At 50.4% G+C, this 21,286-nt stretch overlaps 1 protein-coding gene across 1 annotated transcript in view; it reads left to right on the top strand.

Annotated features, from left to right (window-relative positions):
* Window positions 1-21,286, top strand: part of SLC6A11 (solute carrier family 6 member 11) — a 122,055-nt gene that overhangs the window by 14,232 nt on the left and 86,537 nt on the right. Inside the window, exon 5 of the mRNA XM_068558422.1 lies at window positions 8,420-8,552. Within this exon, the coding sequence (XP_068414523.1) occupies window positions 8,420-8,552 (133 nt within the window). The remainder of the gene's footprint in view (window positions 1-8,419; window positions 8,553-21,286) is intronic.

Raw genomic sequence — 21,286 nt, 5'->3', positions numbered from 1 at the left:
ATCTACTTGGAGCCTCAGTCTGCTCTGGGCAGTGGGTGTAAAACAAGATAACATATGCGAGACTGCCCGGTGCTCTGTGCCAAAGTGTGTTCTGCACAAAGTTAGGAGGTATCGCTTTGGAAAGGCAGAAACGTGGTGGGGCACTTCCTTCTTAACAACTTTTTAATAGCTTTGTGGTATAATTTACATGCCATAAACTGCACGCTGTTTAGGTGTACAAGTAGGTGATTTTCGAGCAAACTTGCCAAGTGTGAAATTGTCACCGCAAGATAGGTTTGGACTATTTCCATTGCCCTAGCAAGATCTCTCATGCCATTTATAGTTAATCTCACTCTCACCGCCAGGCAACCATTCACCTTCTGTCTGTTGCTGTGGATTTGTGTAGTCTGGACATTGCATATTCAGTGGAATCACACAATGTGTGGTCTTTGTCCCTTCCTCATTAAACTTAGCATAATGTTTCCAGGGTTCGTCCATATTCTAGCTTGTATCACTGCTTTATTCCTTTTTGTGGCTGAATAATATTCCATTGTATGGATAGACCACAATTGGTCTACTGGTTGATGGACATTTGGGTGGTTTTCAGTTTTGGGCTATTTTTGAATAACCTAGGAGTGGAATGGCCGAGTTTTATGTTTAAATTTTTAACAAACTGCCAGACTTTTCCAGTGTGACTAGAACATTTTATATTCCTACCAGAAATATGTGAGGGTTCCATTTCTCTGTATTCTTGAGGACACTTATTATTGTCTTTTTGATTACAGCCGTCCTCTTGGGTGCACCCTAGTGGGCGTGAAGTGGTATCTCATAGTGGTTTTAATTTGCACTTTAATGGGGAATAGTTCTAAATAAGATTGGGAAACATTGGGTTAGACAGAGCTATAGAGGTGTCTTTATTGCAGGACTTCTCAGAGGCTTTAAGAGTCTAATGAGCATTGGGACTCTCTAAGGAGGGCTATAATGTGCAGCCATTTCTCAGTGAGGTCCCAGTGTGACCTCAGGGTGTCTTAAAGGATTAGTGTTCTTTGGGAAGCATTAGCCTAGGACAGAGGTCAGGAAACTATGGGCCAAATCCCATCTGCTGCCTGTTTTTGTAAATAAAGTTTTATTGGAAGACAGCCATAGTGTTCATTTACATATTGTCTCTGGCTGCTTTCACACTGCAAAGATAGAGTTGAATAGTTGGGACAGAGAACATGTGCCTTGCGAAACCTAAATCTGTACTATCTGGCCTTTTACAAAAACAGTTTGTTGACCCCTGACCTAGGAGGGCCTGGTGCGTGTAGATGCTCACTGCACCTTCACGGGGAAGGAGGGACCGGTCCTCAGGGTACAGGTGGGGACCAAGGAAGCACTTGGTGAGGCTTTGTATTATTTGAGCTGGTGCTTGAAGGACAGGCAGAATTTTTAAGGCATGTGAGAATTTGGAGGGACATTCTTGGCAGAGAGAACCGTGGAATGAATCCTGGAAAGTGGAGGGGACTGGAGGGGACTTCCGCGCGACCGGGGAGGAGGATTTCTGCAGTGACAGAAGAAGTTGGCATGGGAGCTCCAGACCCCACAGACCAGCTTCGTTGCCTAGTTGTCTTCCCTGGGTGACACATTTCTAGTCCATCTTCCCCAAGATGGGGCCGTGGGTCCGAGCATTGTCTCTGAAGTTGGATAGATGTGGCTTCAGGTTCTGCCTCTGCCTTTCTGGGCATGTTGCTGCCCTAAGCTACAGTTTTCCCATCAGTAAAGTAGGAATCGTGGTTGCACTGGCTTCAGTAAGCATGAAGGAAGTGCAAGCTGTCACTGACCTTGCCATCACCTTTCTCCTCCCTGAGGGCAGGACTCACCTGCCGTCCTCATCACTGCAGGCCCTGCTCTTAGGGCCCTCAGCAACACACAGGTGGCATCCAGTCACTCTCCTGAGCAAATGCATGATGCAGAGGCCTAGGAGGGCCCTTGCCCTGAGTCCTCAGCTCGGTTTAGGGCCTCGGCCGAGGGCTCTGCAGGAGCAGACCCCATACACGGGGAGAGTTGGGGGCCTGCACTGGGCCGGGGAAGTGAGAGCAGGACCCCGAAGGTGGAGGGATTATGGAGGGGGCAAGGAAGGCACATTTGTTTGGGTGATGGGCTGTCTTTTGTTTGTTTGTTGCTTTGGGAGACCAGAAAGGAGGCCTGAGCAAGGCTATTTATAGCGCAGGCCCTCAGCGCCAGCTTTTAGGGCGGTCTCTGCATCCCTGGCAGTGCTCCCCTCCACGGTAGGTTAAAGAAAGGTGATGCGTTTGCCGGCTCCATGCTGGACATTAAGATGAGGCCTCCCCGGTCGGCTTGGGACCTGTATCCACACTGCCTCTCCTGGGCCCTCTGCGGTGGTGGGAGAGAGGGGTCTACTCCATCTCTGCTTTCTCCGGTCAAATCACTCTCGGCTCTGGAAGCTAGTGTTTGGAAGGGAAGCGCCAGGTATGAGGCTGTTTCCTTCCCTCTGGACTCAGCCCCTCTGTGTATGTGAGACACAGAGAGGACAGTGAGGGTGTTACAGGATCGCATTCCAGCCACTTCCCTCAGACTGCGGAGGACATAGCAGAAGCCTTGAGCAGGAGGCATCCTCTCTCTGGGGTCAGCGTCTGCCGAGACAGAAGGATGTGTGGGCATCAGAAGAACCTGGTTTCAGGTCCCAATCTGGGCCAGTTGCTTCACCATTCTGGACCTCAGTTTCCCCACCTGTAAAATGGGTATAAGAATGCCCTCAGGGTAGTTATGTTGCTGTGAGGACTGAATGCAGTGAGATGTGAGGGCTCTTGGGTGGCACCTGCCACAGTCCCCTCTGCTACCAGCGCCTTCTTGTTCCTTACTCTGAGAGTCTCCTAATGAGGATAGTTTGCTTTTCAACTCACCTCTTGGATTCCCCAATTCCTTCCCTCTTCTTCCTGTAGAAATGACGTCTCTACCCATGGATTCTTTCCCTGCTGCCCGTCTCAGAGACTTCTACCTGCTTCTTTCCTCCCTCGCCCCCCATTCCCTCCTGCATTTGAAACTTCCCCTCCCTCCTGGCTCTTTCCCATTAAGTATCCCAGTCATGCCAACCTGAAAATAAAACAAATGTAGGTAAGACAGCTCTGGTGCCCTGTGGCCAAGAACTCCTAGCTCCCATCCTCATCAGAGCAACTTCCCCAAAGAGCTGCCTCACCAAGTCTCACCTCCCCTCTGCTCCCTGCGTGCCGCTGTCTGAAGTCTGCCCCGCCAGGGCTGAGCAGCTCTCCTTGCTACACCTGCCACTCTGGTCCCGAATCCCACAACGCTCTCCCTCTCACCAGGCTGCTTGGAGGCACTTGGCAGATGGGTTGCTTCCCCTGCTGGAACGCCCTCTCCCTCTGCCTCTGGGGATGCCACCTTCTTCAGGGATGCCTAACCCTTCTCTGTCTCCTCAAAGGGCTCCTCCCATCCTCCATCTGCCCTGTAAATGATGGGGTTCTGGGGGCTCTGTGGCCAGCCCTCTCCCTCCCGTTTCTCCAGCTCTCCCCAGGCGGCCTCATGCTCTCCCAGGACACTTGATGGCCAAGGGCTCAGGTCTGAATCTCCTCCCTGCATCTCTATTGTGAGCTTTGTACCCAGACACCCAGCTGCCTCTGGGCCTTGCAGCTGCCTGGGTGCTCCACAAGCATCTCAAAATCACCTTATCTAAAAGATTGACTCTCCACCTCCTCCTCCTCTACCCCGACTGACAATTCACTCCTGCTCAGCTAATGCCCCCCCATCCATGAAGGTACAAACCTGGCGTCAGTCTGGACCTCCAACTTCCCTGCTACCTGCCACCCCCAGGCAGCCACCTTGCACCCCAGCCCATCTGTTCCCCTCCAGGGCCATTTCCCTACCTCAGTCCAGCCCCTCCCTCTTGATTGTCCAAATTAAGGCAAAAGTCTCCACACTGGGCATCTTGCTCCTTTCCACCCTTACCGTCCAATCTTTCCAGTGCAGCCAAAGAGAGCTTTCGGAAACATGCATCTGATGGAGTCTTCCTCTTTTTTAAGATTCTTCTCGGCTTCCATCACCCTCAGGATGAAGCCCCAGCTCCTCAGCAAGGCTCAGAGTCCGGCTCTTGCCCATCACTGCAGCCTCATCCTCGCCCCCACTTCTCACCCCGCTTCCTGCTGCACATCGAGCCCTTGTCTGGCCTTCCCGAGCCCTTGTTCCAGCCTCCTGGCTTTTGCCTTTGGTGGACTTACTGCCCCAAATGCCTCCCTCTTCTTTGTTAACCCTCCAGGGCCTCCCCAGCCCCACTCCCACGTCCGGATACCGGCCAGATCTGTAGTGAGGGTCCCCTGCTTTTCCCTGTCCTGGCCCTCTCCACACTCTGCTCTGTTCACTTGTCTGTCTTCCCCCGTGGACCACGAGCTCTTGAAGGACCCCAAGTGTAGCACAGTACCTGACACACTGAAAACACCTTAATAAGTGTCACTTGAATAAATTAATAAATGCGTGAAGGATGTGTGCTGTGTACTCCCTTTGCCCAGTGCACAAAGTCACGTGAGGTAGCTTTGGGGGTTGCATTCACCATGGTTTTAATTTGTAAAGAAGGAAGGAAGGGGTGCTTTTAGTGTCATGGGGGAGTCTAGGAGCTAGCACTGCAGCTGAAAGTCTGGGCCCTGGAGCCAGGATCCCTGGGTTCAGATCCCGCCCGTCACTTGCTCTCGGCATGACTCTGGGCAAGTTACCTAACCGCCTGGCACCTCGGTTTCCCCATCTTTGAAATGATGATAACAATTGCATCTACCTTGAGGATTGTTGGGAGGCTGAGATGAGTTCCTGCTTGAAAACCTATGGAAAGGAGGTGATGTCCCTTCCCCAAGGTCACACAGCTTGTCAGGAGCAGAGCTGGCTTTTGAGCCCAGCCATCTCTGTGTGTGCCCAGGGCTGGAGAAGCAGAGGCATTACACCTCCAAGTGCTGGGTGGAAATCTCTAGAAATAGTCCTATGGCCTGAAAAAAATGCTTCATGAAGAACCTGCTTTCATGCCTGGCTCGTAGTAGGTGCACAGTATTACTCGGGTAAATGAATCCCTCCGAAGGGCCCCATCCAATCTTCAACATTTCCCGCCCCCTGAACGGTGTCGAGAGGTCTGTTCCTGGGTCCTTTTTTGCCAGGGTGTTGGCAGCAAACTCTTCCTTATTCAGACCTTTCTTCTGTCCCAGCACTTCACGGGGGAGGGTCATTAAGAAAGTTTTTTCCCAGGAAGAGCTGTGCTTTCTCCAAGTCTCCAGAGTTGAGTGTCCCAGCCCCCATGCTCTCAAAGGCTGCCCTTGTAGATTTGAAAACAACCCCGCAGTCCTGCAGGCTGAGAACCTGGTCCCCGAGCCTCTTTTCTTTAGAAACTCTATGTCCCTTGCTAGTTAGAGTCAGTGCTGGTAAAACCTAAAGAAAATAGTTTGAGGATGTTTTCAAATAATGTCTGGTGGAACAAAAGAGCAATTCATCCTGCATAGCTTTTAGTAATCTTCTTCCCATTTTGGGAATTAGATTGTTCAATTAAGCGAGAGGGTGCCGAAGCCAGCTGCATGACTCAAAAGTTTGCAGCATCCAAAATGTGGAAGAGGGGGGCCTGCACCAGCTCTCTCCTGGCGGGTCTGCCCCCTTCTTTCTCCCTCTGTCCCTGTGCTGTTTCCAGTTTTCAGATTGTCTGTTCAGGAAACAACAACATCAGCAAGAGGGCATGGGTGTGCATGCAGCCCTGCTAGACCTGTCTCAGTGTTTCTTTAATGGAGATTTCGAGGCTGCAGTGACAGGCACAGAGAGTACCTGGGCATTTCCATCTGCCAAAGCCGCTTTCTTTCCTGCTCCGGGTTGTCCTTTCCCATTCGCCACCCGATGGGTGTTTGGGAAGCTTCGGGGGGCGGTTTGTAAGGTGGTACTTATGCGTCCTTGGCTACGAGGCTCTAAGTCTGGAGACAGGGGAGTTGGTGAGCACCCTGAAGTTCCTGCAGAATTTGGGGAGTGAATGGGCGCATCAGGGTATTTCTCTGGGGAGAAAGTACATCCCTTCCGTACCCTCTCAGAGGATCCCTAAGTCCCTCTCCACGTCCTCTCAGAAACAAACAAACAAAACAAAACCCTTGGAGTCTGTACATCATTCTTCCAACACCAGGAAATTCTCCTTCTGCGGTGTTGCTCAAGCCTTGCTGTGCATGAGCAATCCTCCGGGAAACAAAGGAAAATGCAGCTTCCCGGGAACCATTTTGTAAGGATTCAGACTCAGTGGGTCCAGGATGGGCCCACAGGAATTTTTGTATTTTTGGCAAGCACCCCACAAGGACCATGCTCTGGGTCCTGCTGCTCTGTTTTAATAGATACTCTTAAAGGTTTCATTTAATACAGCCTGTTGTTTTAAAACGAATTAAAGCCAAAGACCGCTAAGACATAAGAAGCAAATAAAGTAACCGTTATAGCTAAGCAGCTGTCTCCTTTCTTTCTCAGATAACTTGGACTTTTTTTTGCCCAACGTATCCTAGTACAGGGCAAGGACCATACCATGCGTGCCTTTTTATCCTCAGTATTAATATAGTGCCTGGTACCTAGTACATGCTCAATAAATGTATATTTAGTAGATGTTCCCCCTTCTGCCTATAGGTGTGAGAGCTGGCTTCCTTTCGAGTAAATCCCCGGCTGCACACAGCCCAATTTTATTTGGGGGCCTGCCTGATTTCTCCGGCAGGGGCTGGGGCTGGAGGGAGCCTGCAGACCAGCGCTAATTGGTGTCATTGAGTAATTAATGCAAAATCAGGCCCCAAGTGGATTCCCAGGGAGACAGACACTGAGGGAGGCTTTCATGCTTGGTGGGATGGGAGCTGCTTTCTCAAAGGACGTTCCCAGAGCGCCCAGGCGACTGGCGTGGTCCGGTGGGGGTGGCTTGGCAGCCGGCACGGGGTTCGTGGAGCGAGTGTGGAGGGGGTTTGTGTTGGTGCCATGGTTCTGCACAATATGGAGCGTGGCGAGTCTGACTTTAGAGAAACACAAACCCCAGGCTGGGCTGTAGGAGCCAGGCCTGTGTCAGCCCTGAAGGACTGGGGGGTTCTGAGGGAGGGCCATGGCTGGCTCAGCGCACCCAGGATCCCCCTCTCCTGTGGCCTGGGCCCTCTGGGACACCCCTGCCCCTTGGCACACTATTCAAGGCTCCCGAGGATGCCTCCTCTGTTTATCTGTCCTTGCTTTTTGCTTCTGGTCTCTGGGCTTCCTCGTTCCCCAAGTATCCCATGCTCCGTTTTCTGGCCTTTGCTCGTGCTCGTCCCTGGGCCTGAAACAATCTTTACCCCCTCCTTCTCCTGGCTAAACTCTATCATCCTTCAAAATCTGGCTCAAATATCATTTCTTCCAGAAAGCTTTCTCTGACGCCTGTGGCAGTCAGGAGAGTTTGGGTTATGCTGCAGTAACAAAGAGTTGGTTGTTTTTTTTTGTTTTTGTGGCTTTTTTTTTTCTTTTGAATGAAAGGTTATTTAAATTCTACAGTACTTTACAATTTTCAAAATTTTCACACCCGTGACTTTATACAATCCCATGATAACCCCTTTAAAAACAAAAAACCCTACCCCTGTCTTGCCCATCCCCCCTTCCCTCTCCCCACTGGTAGCCACTAGTTTGTTCTCTGTATCTGTAAGCCGGCTTCTTTTCTGTTTCATTCACTAGTTGGTTGCATTTTTTAGATTCCACCTACGGGTGATATCACCCAGCATTTGTCTTTCAGCAGAGTTTGCTTCTTGCTCACACAGCAGCTCTCACGTGGGGTGGCAGCAGAGAGTGACATGGTCAGGGTGACACAGGCATTTAAAAAAAGCCACCCCGCTCATGTGGGGTGGCAGGAGGGCTCATGTACTCACTTAGGAGCTTGGGCTTCTAGAGGTCCACCTTGACACATGCTTCTGTTATGAGAGCAGCACTAGGGCACAGAGCCCATGGCAGACCACACCACCTGCCTCTGAACACCTCCATCTGAGGGAAGTGTGTGCCACTGGCCAAAGCAAGTCCTCTGGCCACCGTTGAGTTCAGCAGCGTTGTGTAATCTCCCGTGAGGGAGGGACCTGGAGTGTCTATGGACCATCCTGCCGTCTTCCAGCACCCTTGAGGTGGGCTACGTGCTTCTCGGTCTTCCCAAAGTTCCTGTGCTTCTTCCCACTGCAGCTCTTACCATATTGTTTCCATAAACCATCTGCTAACCCGCATCCTATCCCCCATGCAGTGAATCCATGAAGGCTGCGGGTGCGTCTTGCTCCTTTCTGAGGCTCCCACACCCGGCCCTGAGTTTGGCTCAGAGAAGACGCTTGGTGAATGGTGGGCGAATGAGTGCGTGGGCTGTCCTTGCCCCTCTGCAGCACTAGCTTGGCCTATTGTGGGGTCATTGTGGGCCATCTCCAGCCCCCGTGATTCTCTGCCCTCCCTTCTGCAGGCGCCGGGTCCTGGCCATCTCAGATGGGATCGAGCACATCGGGAACCTTCGCTGGGAGCTGGCCTTGTGTCTGCTGGCAGCCTGGACCATCTGTTACTTCTGCATCTGGAAGGGGACCAAGTCCACAGGAAAAGTAAGAGGTGGATCTTTAGCTAGCTGCGGGCAGGGGAGGGGCGAGTCGTCCTTGTACAAGCCACAGGTGACCCAGAGAATGCCAGGGGGCTCACATTGCAAAGGCCAGCTCCTGAGTTGGGGGCTAGGAGGAGTGCTAGACAAGGAGTCCAGAGCTGGAATCCCAGTCCCCCACCTGTTTGCCACACACCTCGGGGCTGTTCGATTCTACCTTCTGAGCCTCAGTTTGCTCACCTGTGAAATAATAAAGCCTTGTCCTGTTTTCTAACTGGGTTGAGAGTCATATAAGGAAAGTAGAGTTAAGGTGCTTTGGAAACCAGGAAATGGTAAACTACTACCATGGGGTTTTTGTAATGAAGACCTGCACTCCAGGTGTGCGCTAGGGCAGGTGTTGCTGGGTGCCTCCGCTGACGGATCCCGAGTTCTCACCCGCCTCCATCTTGTAGCCTTGCTGTTCCGGCTGCAGCAGGTGGCCTCCAGGGCCAGTGCCTCACAGGGGAGGAGAAATGGGGGGGAGACAGCCAGCTCTGAACTGCCCTGGCCTGGAAGTTACTGCGGCTCTTGCACTCACAGGCCACTGGCCTGAGCCTAAGGCACAGGCTTACCAACCGCCAGGGAGGCTTAGAAGTGAGGGGAGCAAAGGGCCGTCTGATGAGTACAGCCATCTGTGCCACAAGGCTCACTAGAGGTTATAAATGTGTAGCTCATGGCCAAGTCCAGCCCACTCATGTATCATATTAAAAAGAAAAGAGGTGGGGGAGAATTAGTTACCAACATTCAGAAATAAGAAAGTTTCATGTGAAATATGTGAAAAAAGAAATAGGACTCTGTCGTCCCTCGGAAAGTTGGAAGATTGGGCCACGCTGGGATTGATTACCTACCCGGTAGCATTGGGCCGAGTTGGAAGATTGGGCCACGCTGGGCTTGCACGCCTACCCGGTGGCATTGGGCCGAGTTGGAAGATTGGGCCACGCTGGGCTTGCACGCCTACCCGGTGGCATTGGGCCGAGTTGGAAGATTGGGCCACGCTGGGCTTGCACGCCTACCCGGTGGCATTGGGCCGAGTTGGAAGATTGGGCCACGCTGGGCTTGCACGCCTACCCGGTGGCATTGGGCCGAGTTGGAAGATTGGGCCACGCTGGGCTTGCACGCCTACCCGGTGGCATTGGGCCGAGTTGGAAGATTGGGCCACACTGGGCTTGCACGCCTACCCGGTGGCATTGGGCCGAGTTGGAAGATTGGGCCACGCTGGGCTTGCACGCCTACCCGGTGGCATTGGGCTGAGTTGAGCAGCAGCCACCTGCTTCTAGGGATACTACGTTGACCACAGTCCCCACCATTTCCATCACCCCTGGTCCTGTGGCTGAGTGTCAATGCCATTAGTTTCCTCATTTGTGGAAAAGAGGAAAATCAGGCTTTTTTTAAATGCCTGCGTCACCCTGCCCATGTCACTCCCCGCCTGCCTGCTTCTGGTAAGCAGTTGCTCATAAACTTTATTCTAAGTTATTGGCTGGGGCAGTGGGTGAAGACAAAACGTCCAAGGAAATAGGAACTTAATAACTCCGGGACCTTTTGCAAAAGATGGTCCCCTTGGCTCCCACAGTGGTAGGTGAGATGAAGAGGAAACTGCTAGAATGTGGGAGGTGGGCAGACCTGCAGGACGGGGCTTAGGAGAACACAGAAGAGATACCAACAAGCCCCGTGCTGTGGGCTATAAGGAGGCCAAGGATGGACTAGAAAGTCATCATAAACGTGCCTCAGGGACCAGAGAGTAGAACAGAGACTCTCATGTCCCCTCAGCCAAGATGATTTTGCTGATCTTTGCTTTCTCTGGTTTGTATCTTAAAGACAATAGGATTTTTTTTGTTTTTCCAAACATAAAATTCACTGCATTATCGATCTAGTACTTCAGACTACATGCATCCTGCCCCCATGCCCCCCTTGCTGCCTCTTCTGGCTAAAGAAAAGGAGAAAGACTGGAGGGGGTGAGAACCAGGGTCTGGAACCAGGGTCCACATCTCAGGTCTCTCTCTCACTGGCTGAGACCTTGGGTGCATCATTTAACTGCTCTGAGCCTGTTTCCTCTTCTGCAAAACAGGGATTGATGAGTGAGCTCGTCTCAGGGATGGTTGTAGGAATGAAATGCAAGGCTGCACATTTCAGCACTCAGCAGAATGGGGAACTGATCCTACGTGCTGAGTAGATGGTGATTTAAAAACATCTTGTCATAAAACTTATTCATTCAAGAAGTAGTTTCTGAGTGTCTGCTTAATACCTAGCATTATTCAGTGGGTATGTAAAGATGAATAGAACACAGCCTCTACCCTACCCAGGTGACATATGTGAAAGTGCTTTGTGAACCATAGAAAAAAGGGAGGAGGTATCATGGGTGGTGCTCTTATTACTGTGATGACCACCTTTCCGGGAGTCCACGCTGGGCCAGTGAGGGCTGCAGGGATGGGGTTTTGGTGCGTGCGCACGCATGGGCTGTCCACGTGCACGTGTGGCTTTGAGCTCTCGGGCCTGGACCTGGGCCATGGCGGAATTTCATTCCACTCAGCCCTCAGGAGGAAGCTCAGTCCCCAGGTGGGGCCACTTGCCATTGGCTGGGACATCGAGCCTGTGTGTCAGAGAATCCTAAGGCAGGACCAGGTACCAAGGAAGAACTGGCAGGCTACATTCCGAGAGATTTCAGAAGAGATTTAGGGAAGGCAAGATGACGGTTATTGAGTGCTTCACATGCCCCTTCCATTCAGACCTTGAAACAACCCCATGAGACACAGGGGCTAGCATTATCTCCATTTTACAGATGAGGAAACTGAGGCTTCGTGGGGTTACATAACTTGCTCAAGGACACTCAGGTAGGGAGGGGAGGGCTGGGATTAACCCCAAGCCTCGGTGACCACATAGCCCATGCCTCTGGGTGAGTGTACCATCATTCCTGTCATCTGTGACCTGAGGACAATGACAATTTCCTTACGGATTGGTTATGAAGAGGCCGTTAATGAGACTGTCTAGAACATCGTAGGTGCTCCATGATTGTTGGTTGCAGCTGGATCTAAATGGTGCTATTAAGGGAAATGCTGAAGTCACATGAACAATTAAGTATTTTCCTCCAGACTGGGTTTCATGGGCTCTTCCCCATGTTTCATGCCCAAGACCAGGGTAAGCGTCCAGGATGAGATGTGGTTTGCTGGACCTGCGAGGTTCCTTAGAGATTATCTGGTCCATCTGCACCTGTATTTTATGCATGAGGAAACTGAGGCTCAGAGAGCAGAAGGGACTTGTCCACGGTCTCACAGTGAGTAAGTGTCAGGTTAGGACCTGGTCTGGTGGCCCAGCTCCCTGGCTGTGTATAAATGACAAGGTTCTGTAGGTCACATCTGACAGTTTGGGGAGACCAGGAGAGCCCGGATCAGCATGTGGGTTCCTCAGGGTAGGGTCTGATGCTTTTGTTGCTGTTTATCATTCATCTCACCTTGAACATGAGCCCAGTGTCCAAAGGCTTTTTGGATTTTGTACAAAAACAGCTAAAAATAAACACAGGGTCATCTGAGTCTTCCTGAGTGGGCAGAGGTTGCCCCTGCCACCTGCCTGCGGGACCCTGGCCAGAGCCGCTGTCAAGGGTCAGTTAAAGGAAGCAGCAAGGACTCCGTCCTCCTGCTATTGTCCAGCCCATGCCCGAGTTGCCTCTTCCTCTTCATCCCAAGTACCAGCGTGCTGTCCATACCTGGGCTTCACCAGAAATTTCTGAAATTTCATTAACTTGAGAAAAAGTTCCCGGCCCCATCCTGTCTCCAAGGCAAAAACTATAACCCCACCCTTAACTCAATTGAGAGCCTCAGGAGTTCACGCAGGCGCTGCAGGCTCAGCCTCTTGGCAGGTGGCTCTGTGAGTGGGGATTTCGGATCACGTCACAAATAAGTAGATCACAGATGAGGCCGTGGCAAGGCGATAGGTGAAGGTGTAGCAGTGCTCTCCAGCGGCCCGAGGGGCGGTGTGTGGGCCCCGACGCTGTGCTGGCATCATTACTCCCACCGAGGACAATCGCTGTATGTGACCTTCACTCCATCTCCTCCTGCGCCTTCCTCAATGCTTTTCATCCTTCTGACATCACAGAGGCCCGCATGCAGGGTCTCCCGGTGTCAGGGCGAGCAACGTGAACTCTCAGAAGAAGCTGCTCTGGCTGGAGAGAGAGTAGCTGGGTTCCAGCTTCAGTACATAGCAAGTGGCACGTGACTGTTGCTTAGTAAACAGTTGAGGAACGGATGAATCCTGCCTGTGCAGGGGCTCCCTGCGAGGTGCTGGGACACACTGGGGAACAGTTAGAGAATCAGGTCCTGTGAACATGGGGGTTCTAATGGCGGAGAACTGGCTCTGGAATGTTAGAATATAGCTTGTCCGAGCTGGGAGGGTTTAAGTCCAAACCCCATTATACAGATAAGGAAGTGGAGGCCCAGAGAGGCCACAAGATTTGCCTAAGACCACCCCTCTTGGAAAGAGCAGAGCTGGGATCCAAATCCAGATCTGTCTGCCTTCCCTAGGCCTGGTCCTCATCTGTTCTAATACCTCCAGCTGTGGGTTCATGTCCAGGTTCAAAGAGAACACATGGATCCGATTTCTGAGCGCGTGGCAGGGGCTTAGTAAGCCATTTATTTTCTTGCCCTGGTTTTAGTTCTACAAGGTTATTTTTCTTCTCTCTCTGGACAATATTGGAAATTCTCAGAAGTGTGGATTAACAAAATAAATAAGAACGTTTCTCAATTGTATCTTAAGTCCTGAGAAAATATAGGATTCTGAAACACTTGCTTTCTTCAGGAGGAAACTTCCAGGCTATGTATAACTGGTCATCTTCTGGATGATAATCACTTTCAATTGACAATTGAAATCAAGTGGCTAAGACATGGAGACATCTTTGTGATTTTCTTGTGTCCTTGTTTTTTTGTTTTTAAAGATTTTATTTTTTAGAGTAGTTTTAGGTTCACAGCAAAATGAAGCAGAAAGTACAGGGATTTCTCATACACTCCCTGCCCCCAACACTGTATAACCTCCCCCATAATCAATATCCCCCGCCAGAGTGGTACATTTGTTACAACTCATGAACCTACTTAAACACATCATAATCTCCCAAAGTCCATAATTTACATTAGGGTTCACTTTTGGTGTTGTACATTCCATGGGTTTGGACAAATGTATAATGACATGGATCCACCATTATAGTATCATATAGAATAGTCCCATTGCCCTAAAAATCCTCTGGGCACTACCTGTTCATCTCCCCCCTTCCCCATCCCTGGCAACCACAAAAAAAAAAAACAGTCTTTTGCTGTCTCCATAGTTTTGACTTTTCCAGAATGCTATATCATTGGAATTATACTGTATGTAGCTTTTTTAGGTTGACTTCTTTCACTTAGTAATGTGCATTTAAGTTTCCTCCATGTCTTTTCATGGCTTTATAGCTCATTTCTTTTTTTAATTATTAGCACCTTTAATTATTATTTATTTATTTATTTATGGCTGTGTTGGGTCTTCGTTTCTGTGCGAGGGCTTCCTCTAGCTGCGGCAAGCGGGGGCCACTCCTCATCGCGGTGCGCGGGCCTCTCACTATCGTGGCCTCTCTTGTTGCGGAGCACAGGCTCCAGACGCGCAGGCTCAGTAGCTGTGGCTCACGGGCCTAGTTGCTCCACGGCATGTGGGATCTTCCCAGGCCAGGGCTCGAACCCGTGTCCCCTGCATTAGCAGGCAGATTCTCAACCACTGCGCCACCAGGGAAGCCCCGCTCATTTCTTTTTACCACTGAGTAATGTTCCATTGTCTGAATGTACCACAGTTTGTTGATCCATTCACCTATGGATGGACATCTTGGGTACTTCCAAGTTTGACAATTAAGAGTAAAGCTGCTATGAACATTCGCGTACAAGCATTTGTATGGGCATATGTTTTCAACTCCTTTGTATTAATACCAAGGAGCATGACTGCTGGTTCTTATGGTAAGAGCATGTTTAGTTTTGTATGAAACCACTAAACTATCTTCCAAACTGGCTGTACCATCTTGAATTCCCACCAGCAGTATGAGAGAACGCCTGTTATCTGCATCCTTGCCAGCATTTGGCATCGTTGGTGTTTTGGATTTGTGCCATCCTAATAGATATGTAGTGGTATCTCTTTATTGTTTTAATTTGCATTTCCCTGATGACAGGTGATGTGGAGTATCTTTTCATAAGCTTATTTACTGTCTATATCTCTTTGGTGAGGTGTCTGTTAAGTTCTTTGACCCATTTTGTAATCGGTTGTTTGTTTTCTTATTGTTGAGTTTTAAGAGCTCTTTGTGTATTTTGGATAACAGTCCTTTATCAGATGGGTCTTTTGAAAATATTTTCTCCTGGTCTGTGGCTTGTTTTCACATTTTTTTGGCATTGTCTTTTGCAGAACAGAAGTTTTTAATGAAGTCCAGCCTATCAACTAGCTCTTTCATAGACAGTGCTTTTGGTGTTGTATTTTATCTAAAAGTCTTTGCCATACCCAAAGTCACCTAGGTTTTCCCTTATGTTATCTTCTAGGAGTTTTATAGTTGTGCATTTAGATCTATGACCCGTTTTAATTTTTGTGAAGGGTGTAAGGTGTATGTCTCGATTCATTTTTGCATGTGGATGTCCATTTGTTGAAAAGACTCTCTTTGCTCTTTCCTTGTTTTTTTTATTTGTCCACCAAACCCATCTTGCCCATCGCCGCCACCAGGTCCTCCCTCTGGTCTCATAGGCCTCAAACGACTAACTTGTTTTGACAACCTCTCACCTAACCTCTCCAGTTGTTGACCAAGTTTACTTTGTAATCACCCTAGAAAACATCCTGTCTTCTCCATTTTTATTGTCCATCCATCCACTCACCCACCCACCCACCTAGACATTCAACAATAGCTCCCCAGGACCTCCAGAGTGAAAATTGCTCTTAGAATTTCCCATTTGCACAAACATATTGCTGACATGCAGAATGACACAACTGAAATCCTTTATATTCTATGAAACAATAATTTCAAATAAATTCAAGGTGCTCCTGTCTTTATTCTATGTTGTCATACTACAGCGTGGAAGCAACGTTAGGGAATGGTGGTCTCCTAGTACCTGCTATGCATATTCGTTGAAGACTGAAAAAACTGGTCCTTACTCTGTGTCCTTCTCTTGTGGCTTTGCTAGGCCTTAGTCTGACCCAGGGATCGGTCAGCATTGGCCTTTGGCCAGATTTCACGTATGGCCTGCTTTTGTAAATAAAGTTTTGTTGGAACACAGCCACATCCATATCTTTCTGTGTTGCCTTCAGCTGCTTTTGTGCTACTACAATGGCAGAGCTGAGTAGTTGCAACAGAGTTTGTGTGACCCACAAAGGCTAAAATATTCACTGTCTGGCCCTTCACAGAAAATGTTCATGGATCTCTCATCTATTAAACTAATTAATGCAAACTATTTGCCATGTAACAAGAAACTAACACCTAAATTGCTGTCACCCAAAACGTGGACCACTTCAGATACTGAAAAGCTACAGTGATGGTTTGCAATGGAGAGCTTTTCTGAAGGATTCTTAAAATCTCACCCCAGCCTTTCCAGCTCCTAAATGTTCTGGTTCTTGTATCCAAATGCTCACTTGCTATGGATGTTACTCATTGATTCTTCTATTCATTCATTAAATGTTTATTGCTCACCTACTGTGTGCCAGGTACCAGGCTGGGGGCTCTTTTCGGTGGTGAGCGAGTCAGACTGTGAAGCTGACTGTTGGTGGGGGAGATGGAGAACGAGCAGCTATAGAAACGCTGTGGGCGGAGGACGGGGGCCTTGAGGGGGAAAAATTAGGGCAGGAGACCTTCTCAGGGGGGGTCAGGAAAGCCCCCCTGAGAGAGGCCCCCATCTGTGATGGGAAGGATGGGAAGGGATTGGCCTGGTGAGCAGCACAGATGAAATTCTCAAGTGGGAAGGACTTGGTGAATTTGAGAGGCAAAGTAAAGGTGGGGGCCAGATGGAGTCGATGTTAGCATGTGATGGGGCAGGGGACAGACTAACAGCCACGGTGAAGTGTCGGGGATTTTATTCTAAGGGCAGTGGAGAGCCACTGAAAATTTTTAAGCAGGGGTAGCATGATCTGACTTTCATCCTTAAAAGCTGGCTCTGGCTACTCGTTGACGATGGACGGGTGGGAGTGGAGAGGCTGGGGAGCTCTGGTAGCGGGTGACCAGGGGGAAGGCGCAGCGGGATGGAGAGAAGTGTCCGATCAGAGACACCTTTTGGTGTGGCATCCTCCCTCTGTGGGACCTGATGCTGCACAGGAGTTTAAGACCTTTCTCTTTTTTGAGTTTTGAATGGGGTGACTTGCCCAGCTCTTGCCTAGATGCTCTGCCCTCTGCAGGCAGCCCTCCCTGCCCACCAGATAGTCAGGTGCCCCCTCATGCCGCCCGCACTCCCTGCCCAGCTGGCTCCTGTTCTTTGCTCTGTCCCCCTGCCGGTTCCTTCTTCTGTCCTCCTCTCAGAGGATGATTTATGGATTTTTCCCCCTCGTTTCCTGGTCTCCAGGAGCAGTGGTTGGGAGGGGAGGGTGCTACAAAAACAGTTCTGGCCCCTTCCCTGCCTCCTCCTAGTGCCACTTTAAAGGAAGCTGCAGGATTAGCTGGGATTTTAAGAAGAATCCTGCCTTTTCACTGCTTTAGGCCACTGTTTTTATTCTTTTCAGAGCTCCAGGACACCAAGGCAGGAAAAAAGAAAACACACACAGACAGACACACTCACACAGAAACAGCTGCAAATAGCCTTGAATTGATTTTTTTTTTTCTTTTCCTTCCTGCATTCACCAACAAGTAGAGGAGTTGGAGGTAGTACAAGGACTCTTTCTTTTATTAAAGTGTAGTTGACTTACAATATTAGTTTCAGGTGTACAACATAGTGATTCAATATTTTTATAGATTATACTCCATATAAAGTTATTGGGAAATATTGGCTATATTCCCTGTGCTGTACTTACATCCTTGTAACTTATTTATTTTATACCTAGTAGTTTGTACCTCTTAATCCCCTTCACCTGTCTTCCCACTGATAACCACAGTCTGTTTCTGTTATATTTGTGCAAGGGCTCTTAAACAGCCCACGTCCTCTGCATGATGGTAATGGTAAAGCAGATGTTTCAGTGGCACTTTGATCCAGGCCCTGTTCTAAGGCACTTGCTACATTAACCCACTGAGCCCTTAAAACAACCCTATGAGAAAGGTACGATTGCTATCCCCATTTTACAGATGAGAAGACAAAGGCTCACAGGGCTTAAGCTGCTTGCCCTAAGATCATGAGGGATCACACCCCTTCGGGAGCAGGGAGGAGCAGGGTGGGGCCTCTTGGCAGGTGAGGGTGCCTGCTCCAGCCAGCTTATCCCAGACCTGCCAGATGGAGATGCAGCCTGGAGGGGCCATCAGTGGCTCCTCCCTCGAGTGTGTGCCTTTTTCTCCCTCCCTCCCACTACCACCAAGGGGGTTTGGAGCTGCCAGCAGGGAAACCATCAGGAGCCCCCCACAGAAAATTTATTCTTCAGGAGCACCCTGTAAAGTGGCTAATGGATTCAATGAGGCATAAAGCAGGAGTAAAGGGGGCAGGGGGAATAAAAGGGGAAGATGTGTGAAAGGGGAGAGAACAGGCCCAGGAAAGGAACTGGGCAGTGCTGTCTCTCGGCCCTCAAGTGGCCTTTGTTGCAGCCCGAAGCAAGCGGGGACGGCGTTGGTGGTGGGGCTCTTCCAGCGCCCGGCTGCTGTCTGCATTCAGAGAGGAAACTAGAGCGTTCATGAGATGCATGCAGAGAGCCCCGCAGGGAGATCCCCTGCCCGCCGCCCCCAGAGCCCGAGGACACCCCAAGCCACTGCTGAGGGGCCTTTGTGCAAAGTTGGGAGCACTTCTCACACAACTGGTCTGGGGAGAGCCGTAGATTGTAACATTAAGTCAAAAGAGTTTAGCGTCTTGATTCAGCCCTTTCTTTGGCCTTGAATGACAGCGCTTCACCTTTAGCGGGAACCCTGGCAGCGAGGAGGGTTGGAAAGGAGGGAAGCTTTGCGACTCAGTAATACCGTCTTTATTAAAGCACAAAGGCCCCCCAAAGTCTGAGTGGTTTCTGGGTGGGAGGGGTCCCGCGGGGCTGGCCGCCTCCTGAGAAAACCCTCGGAGCACAGAGTGGGGCCCAAGGGGAGTGGGCGCTGTTAACCCTTCCGGAGCACCCCAGGGAGCCCGGCCCTGCCCGCAGCCCATCCACGTGCTCCCGTCTCCCTGGGAAACGAGCCGCCCTCCCGCATGGCAGCGTCAAGGAGTCAAGTCGGCTTTGCATTCCACATGAGACCAAGTGAGGTGTCATGGACTGAAGCAGAAACGGGCAGAAGTATTTATGTTGTGCCTCCTGAATATTAGCACCAGGCTGAGCACTGCAAGGGGGCGTTTAAAAGAATTGCTAGCTGTGTACCCTGCCCTCCAGAATTGGGCAAAGAAGCTGAAGACAGAGCTAGTGATGAAGAATGGAATGAGCCGACGTTTGGTGTCCAGAGTCCTGCCCCGCAACTCGCCAGCTGCGTGAGTTAGTGCGGCCACCACCACCCTCTCTGGCTGTTCACGTTACTCCATTTCCCTGGGCCTCAGTTTCCCCTTCTTTCAACGGTAGCGTGACAGGTGCAGTGACAGTTGGGGGCTGCGCTGGTGTCACTAGGGAGAGAACCTTTGAGTCCTGGGGGCCTGGCAGCCAGAGCATGCCGGGGGTGGGGTGGGAGGGGTCAGCATGTCCAGGAGGCTCCGGGCAGGTGACGTGTGGGCTGGCTCTGACAGATGTAGTGGGAACAGTGACAGGCAAAGGCCCAAAGAGGCATCTGGGGGAGCAGTGAGGGATGGTGTGAGCCTGTGCAGAATGCAGGCCGGGGGCTAAGCAGGGGACTGGCGTGTTGTGGAGGCGTCCGTCACTCCACTGCGCTTGTCTCCCACCAGGGTGTCTGCAGATCCCCCCTGCTCCCCACCCCTGTGGCCATCTTTGTCTGTCAGCATTCAACCAGAGCAGCAGAACCAGGAGATACGTATTCAGAGATTCCGTTGAGGAACTGGTGGTTGTCAGGGCTGCCTGGGCAAGTCTGGCGTCCAGAGGGTGGGCTGCAGCTCTCTGCAGGAAACAATGGCGCTGCCCACAGGCGGGAGTTCTCCATTAGGGAAACCTTGGTTCTGCTCTTAAGGCCTTTGAACCGATTGAATCAGCCTACCCAGATCATCTAGAATAATCTCCCTTACTTAAAGTCAACTGATTATGGACTTTAATCACATCTATAAAACACCTTCACAGCAACACCCAGATGAGTGTTTGCTTGAATAACTGGGACTGTAGCCTAGCCACCTAGCAGAGCCTTCCCAGCACCTTCATCCACGTGCCCCCCACCTCACCCCTGGATGTTGGCACAGCAGGCCACCCAGACCCAGGCCGCGTGTTGACCGCTGCCAGACTCTGCTTTCTTAACCATGGCTATCGTTGTGCACCTGTTCCCTCAGAACTCTACCATAGCTTCCCAGCATCTATAGCACCTACTCTGAGTCTTAAAAATTGCCCAAACAATATTGTAACAATAGCTATTTCAAAGTGAAAAATGGTCCCCCCAAATCGCTTCCCTGTTGCCCTCCAATCCTTATACATGTTTCGTATAACCATAGTTTGTACCTCATTTAATCATAACATGATAGAATTGAATGTTTTGCCTTTTTCATCACAAAGCATTCCCACTGCCCCCATTTTGCCAAAAGACGATTTTTAAATTCCATTGAATAAATCTTTCATGACCTCGTAAACTCTTCCATGACTTATTGGATTCAAGATATTTACAGTTTTTCCAGTCATTGAAAATGCTAATGGAAGCGCTTGATTCATGGGGCTTTCCTTCCCTATGGGAGATCATTTTGTTAGGAAGGTGACAGGGTGTGAAACCTCTGCCAGAATCACCAGTCTTATCTGCCCCAAAAATCTTTGTCTACTTTCCCTTCCCACCTCCTGCTTCCAGCCAGGCTGGGCCCCCCACCATCTCTCTCCTCATGGCCAGATGCTTATGGTTGAAGGCCCAGCTCAAGTCCGGTCCTGGCATTTGGGAAGTGTTAGGATTGGATGAAAGAGGTAAGTCTCCTTCACCCCAAACCCCCGTTCCCTCAGACCCGCCTCCCTGTCCCCACTTTCCACCAGCGCTCCCTCCTCCATGTTCACTCGCCAGATGAGCAGGGTGACCGGGGGCACTTTGCCCCCTTCCAGCTCTTGCTTCCTCACCCTCCTGCTGTCTCTTCTCCTCCAGGAAGCCTTCAGGGGCCCCTCCCACCCTCATCCTTCTCGGCCTTCTCTTCACTCCCCTGATGGCTCTCGCCTTGGCAGCGTCCAGCTGTCCTGAGTTTGCCTCTCGTTGTCTCATGACTGCTGGGCTTGTGGGCCCAGAGTGATTTCTTACCCTGTAGGGCAAATATTTATTAAACATGTCCTGTGTACCATGTCCTGTGCCCAGGACCACAGATATCAACTCTAAACAAGTTTAGAGGCTAGAGTTTAGAAGACAAGTAAACAGGCAGTTACAAAATATCCCTGTGCTGGGGATAAATGCGGCCCCAGGAAGCAGTGGGATCCACGCTGGCTGGGGAGGTACAGATGGTTATTAATTACCCAAAGGCAGAGAAGAAAGGAGATTCCAGGTAAAAGGAACCACGTACAAAGGCCAAA

The sequence above is a fragment of the Eschrichtius robustus genome, chromosome 12 (assembly GCF_028021215.1).
Source record: "Eschrichtius robustus isolate mEscRob2 chromosome 12, mEscRob2.pri, whole genome shotgun sequence".
Classification (NCBI taxonomy): domain Eukaryota; kingdom Metazoa; phylum Chordata; class Mammalia; order Artiodactyla; family Eschrichtiidae; genus Eschrichtius; species Eschrichtius robustus.
This window is presented reverse-complemented; position numbering and strand designations above follow the sequence as displayed.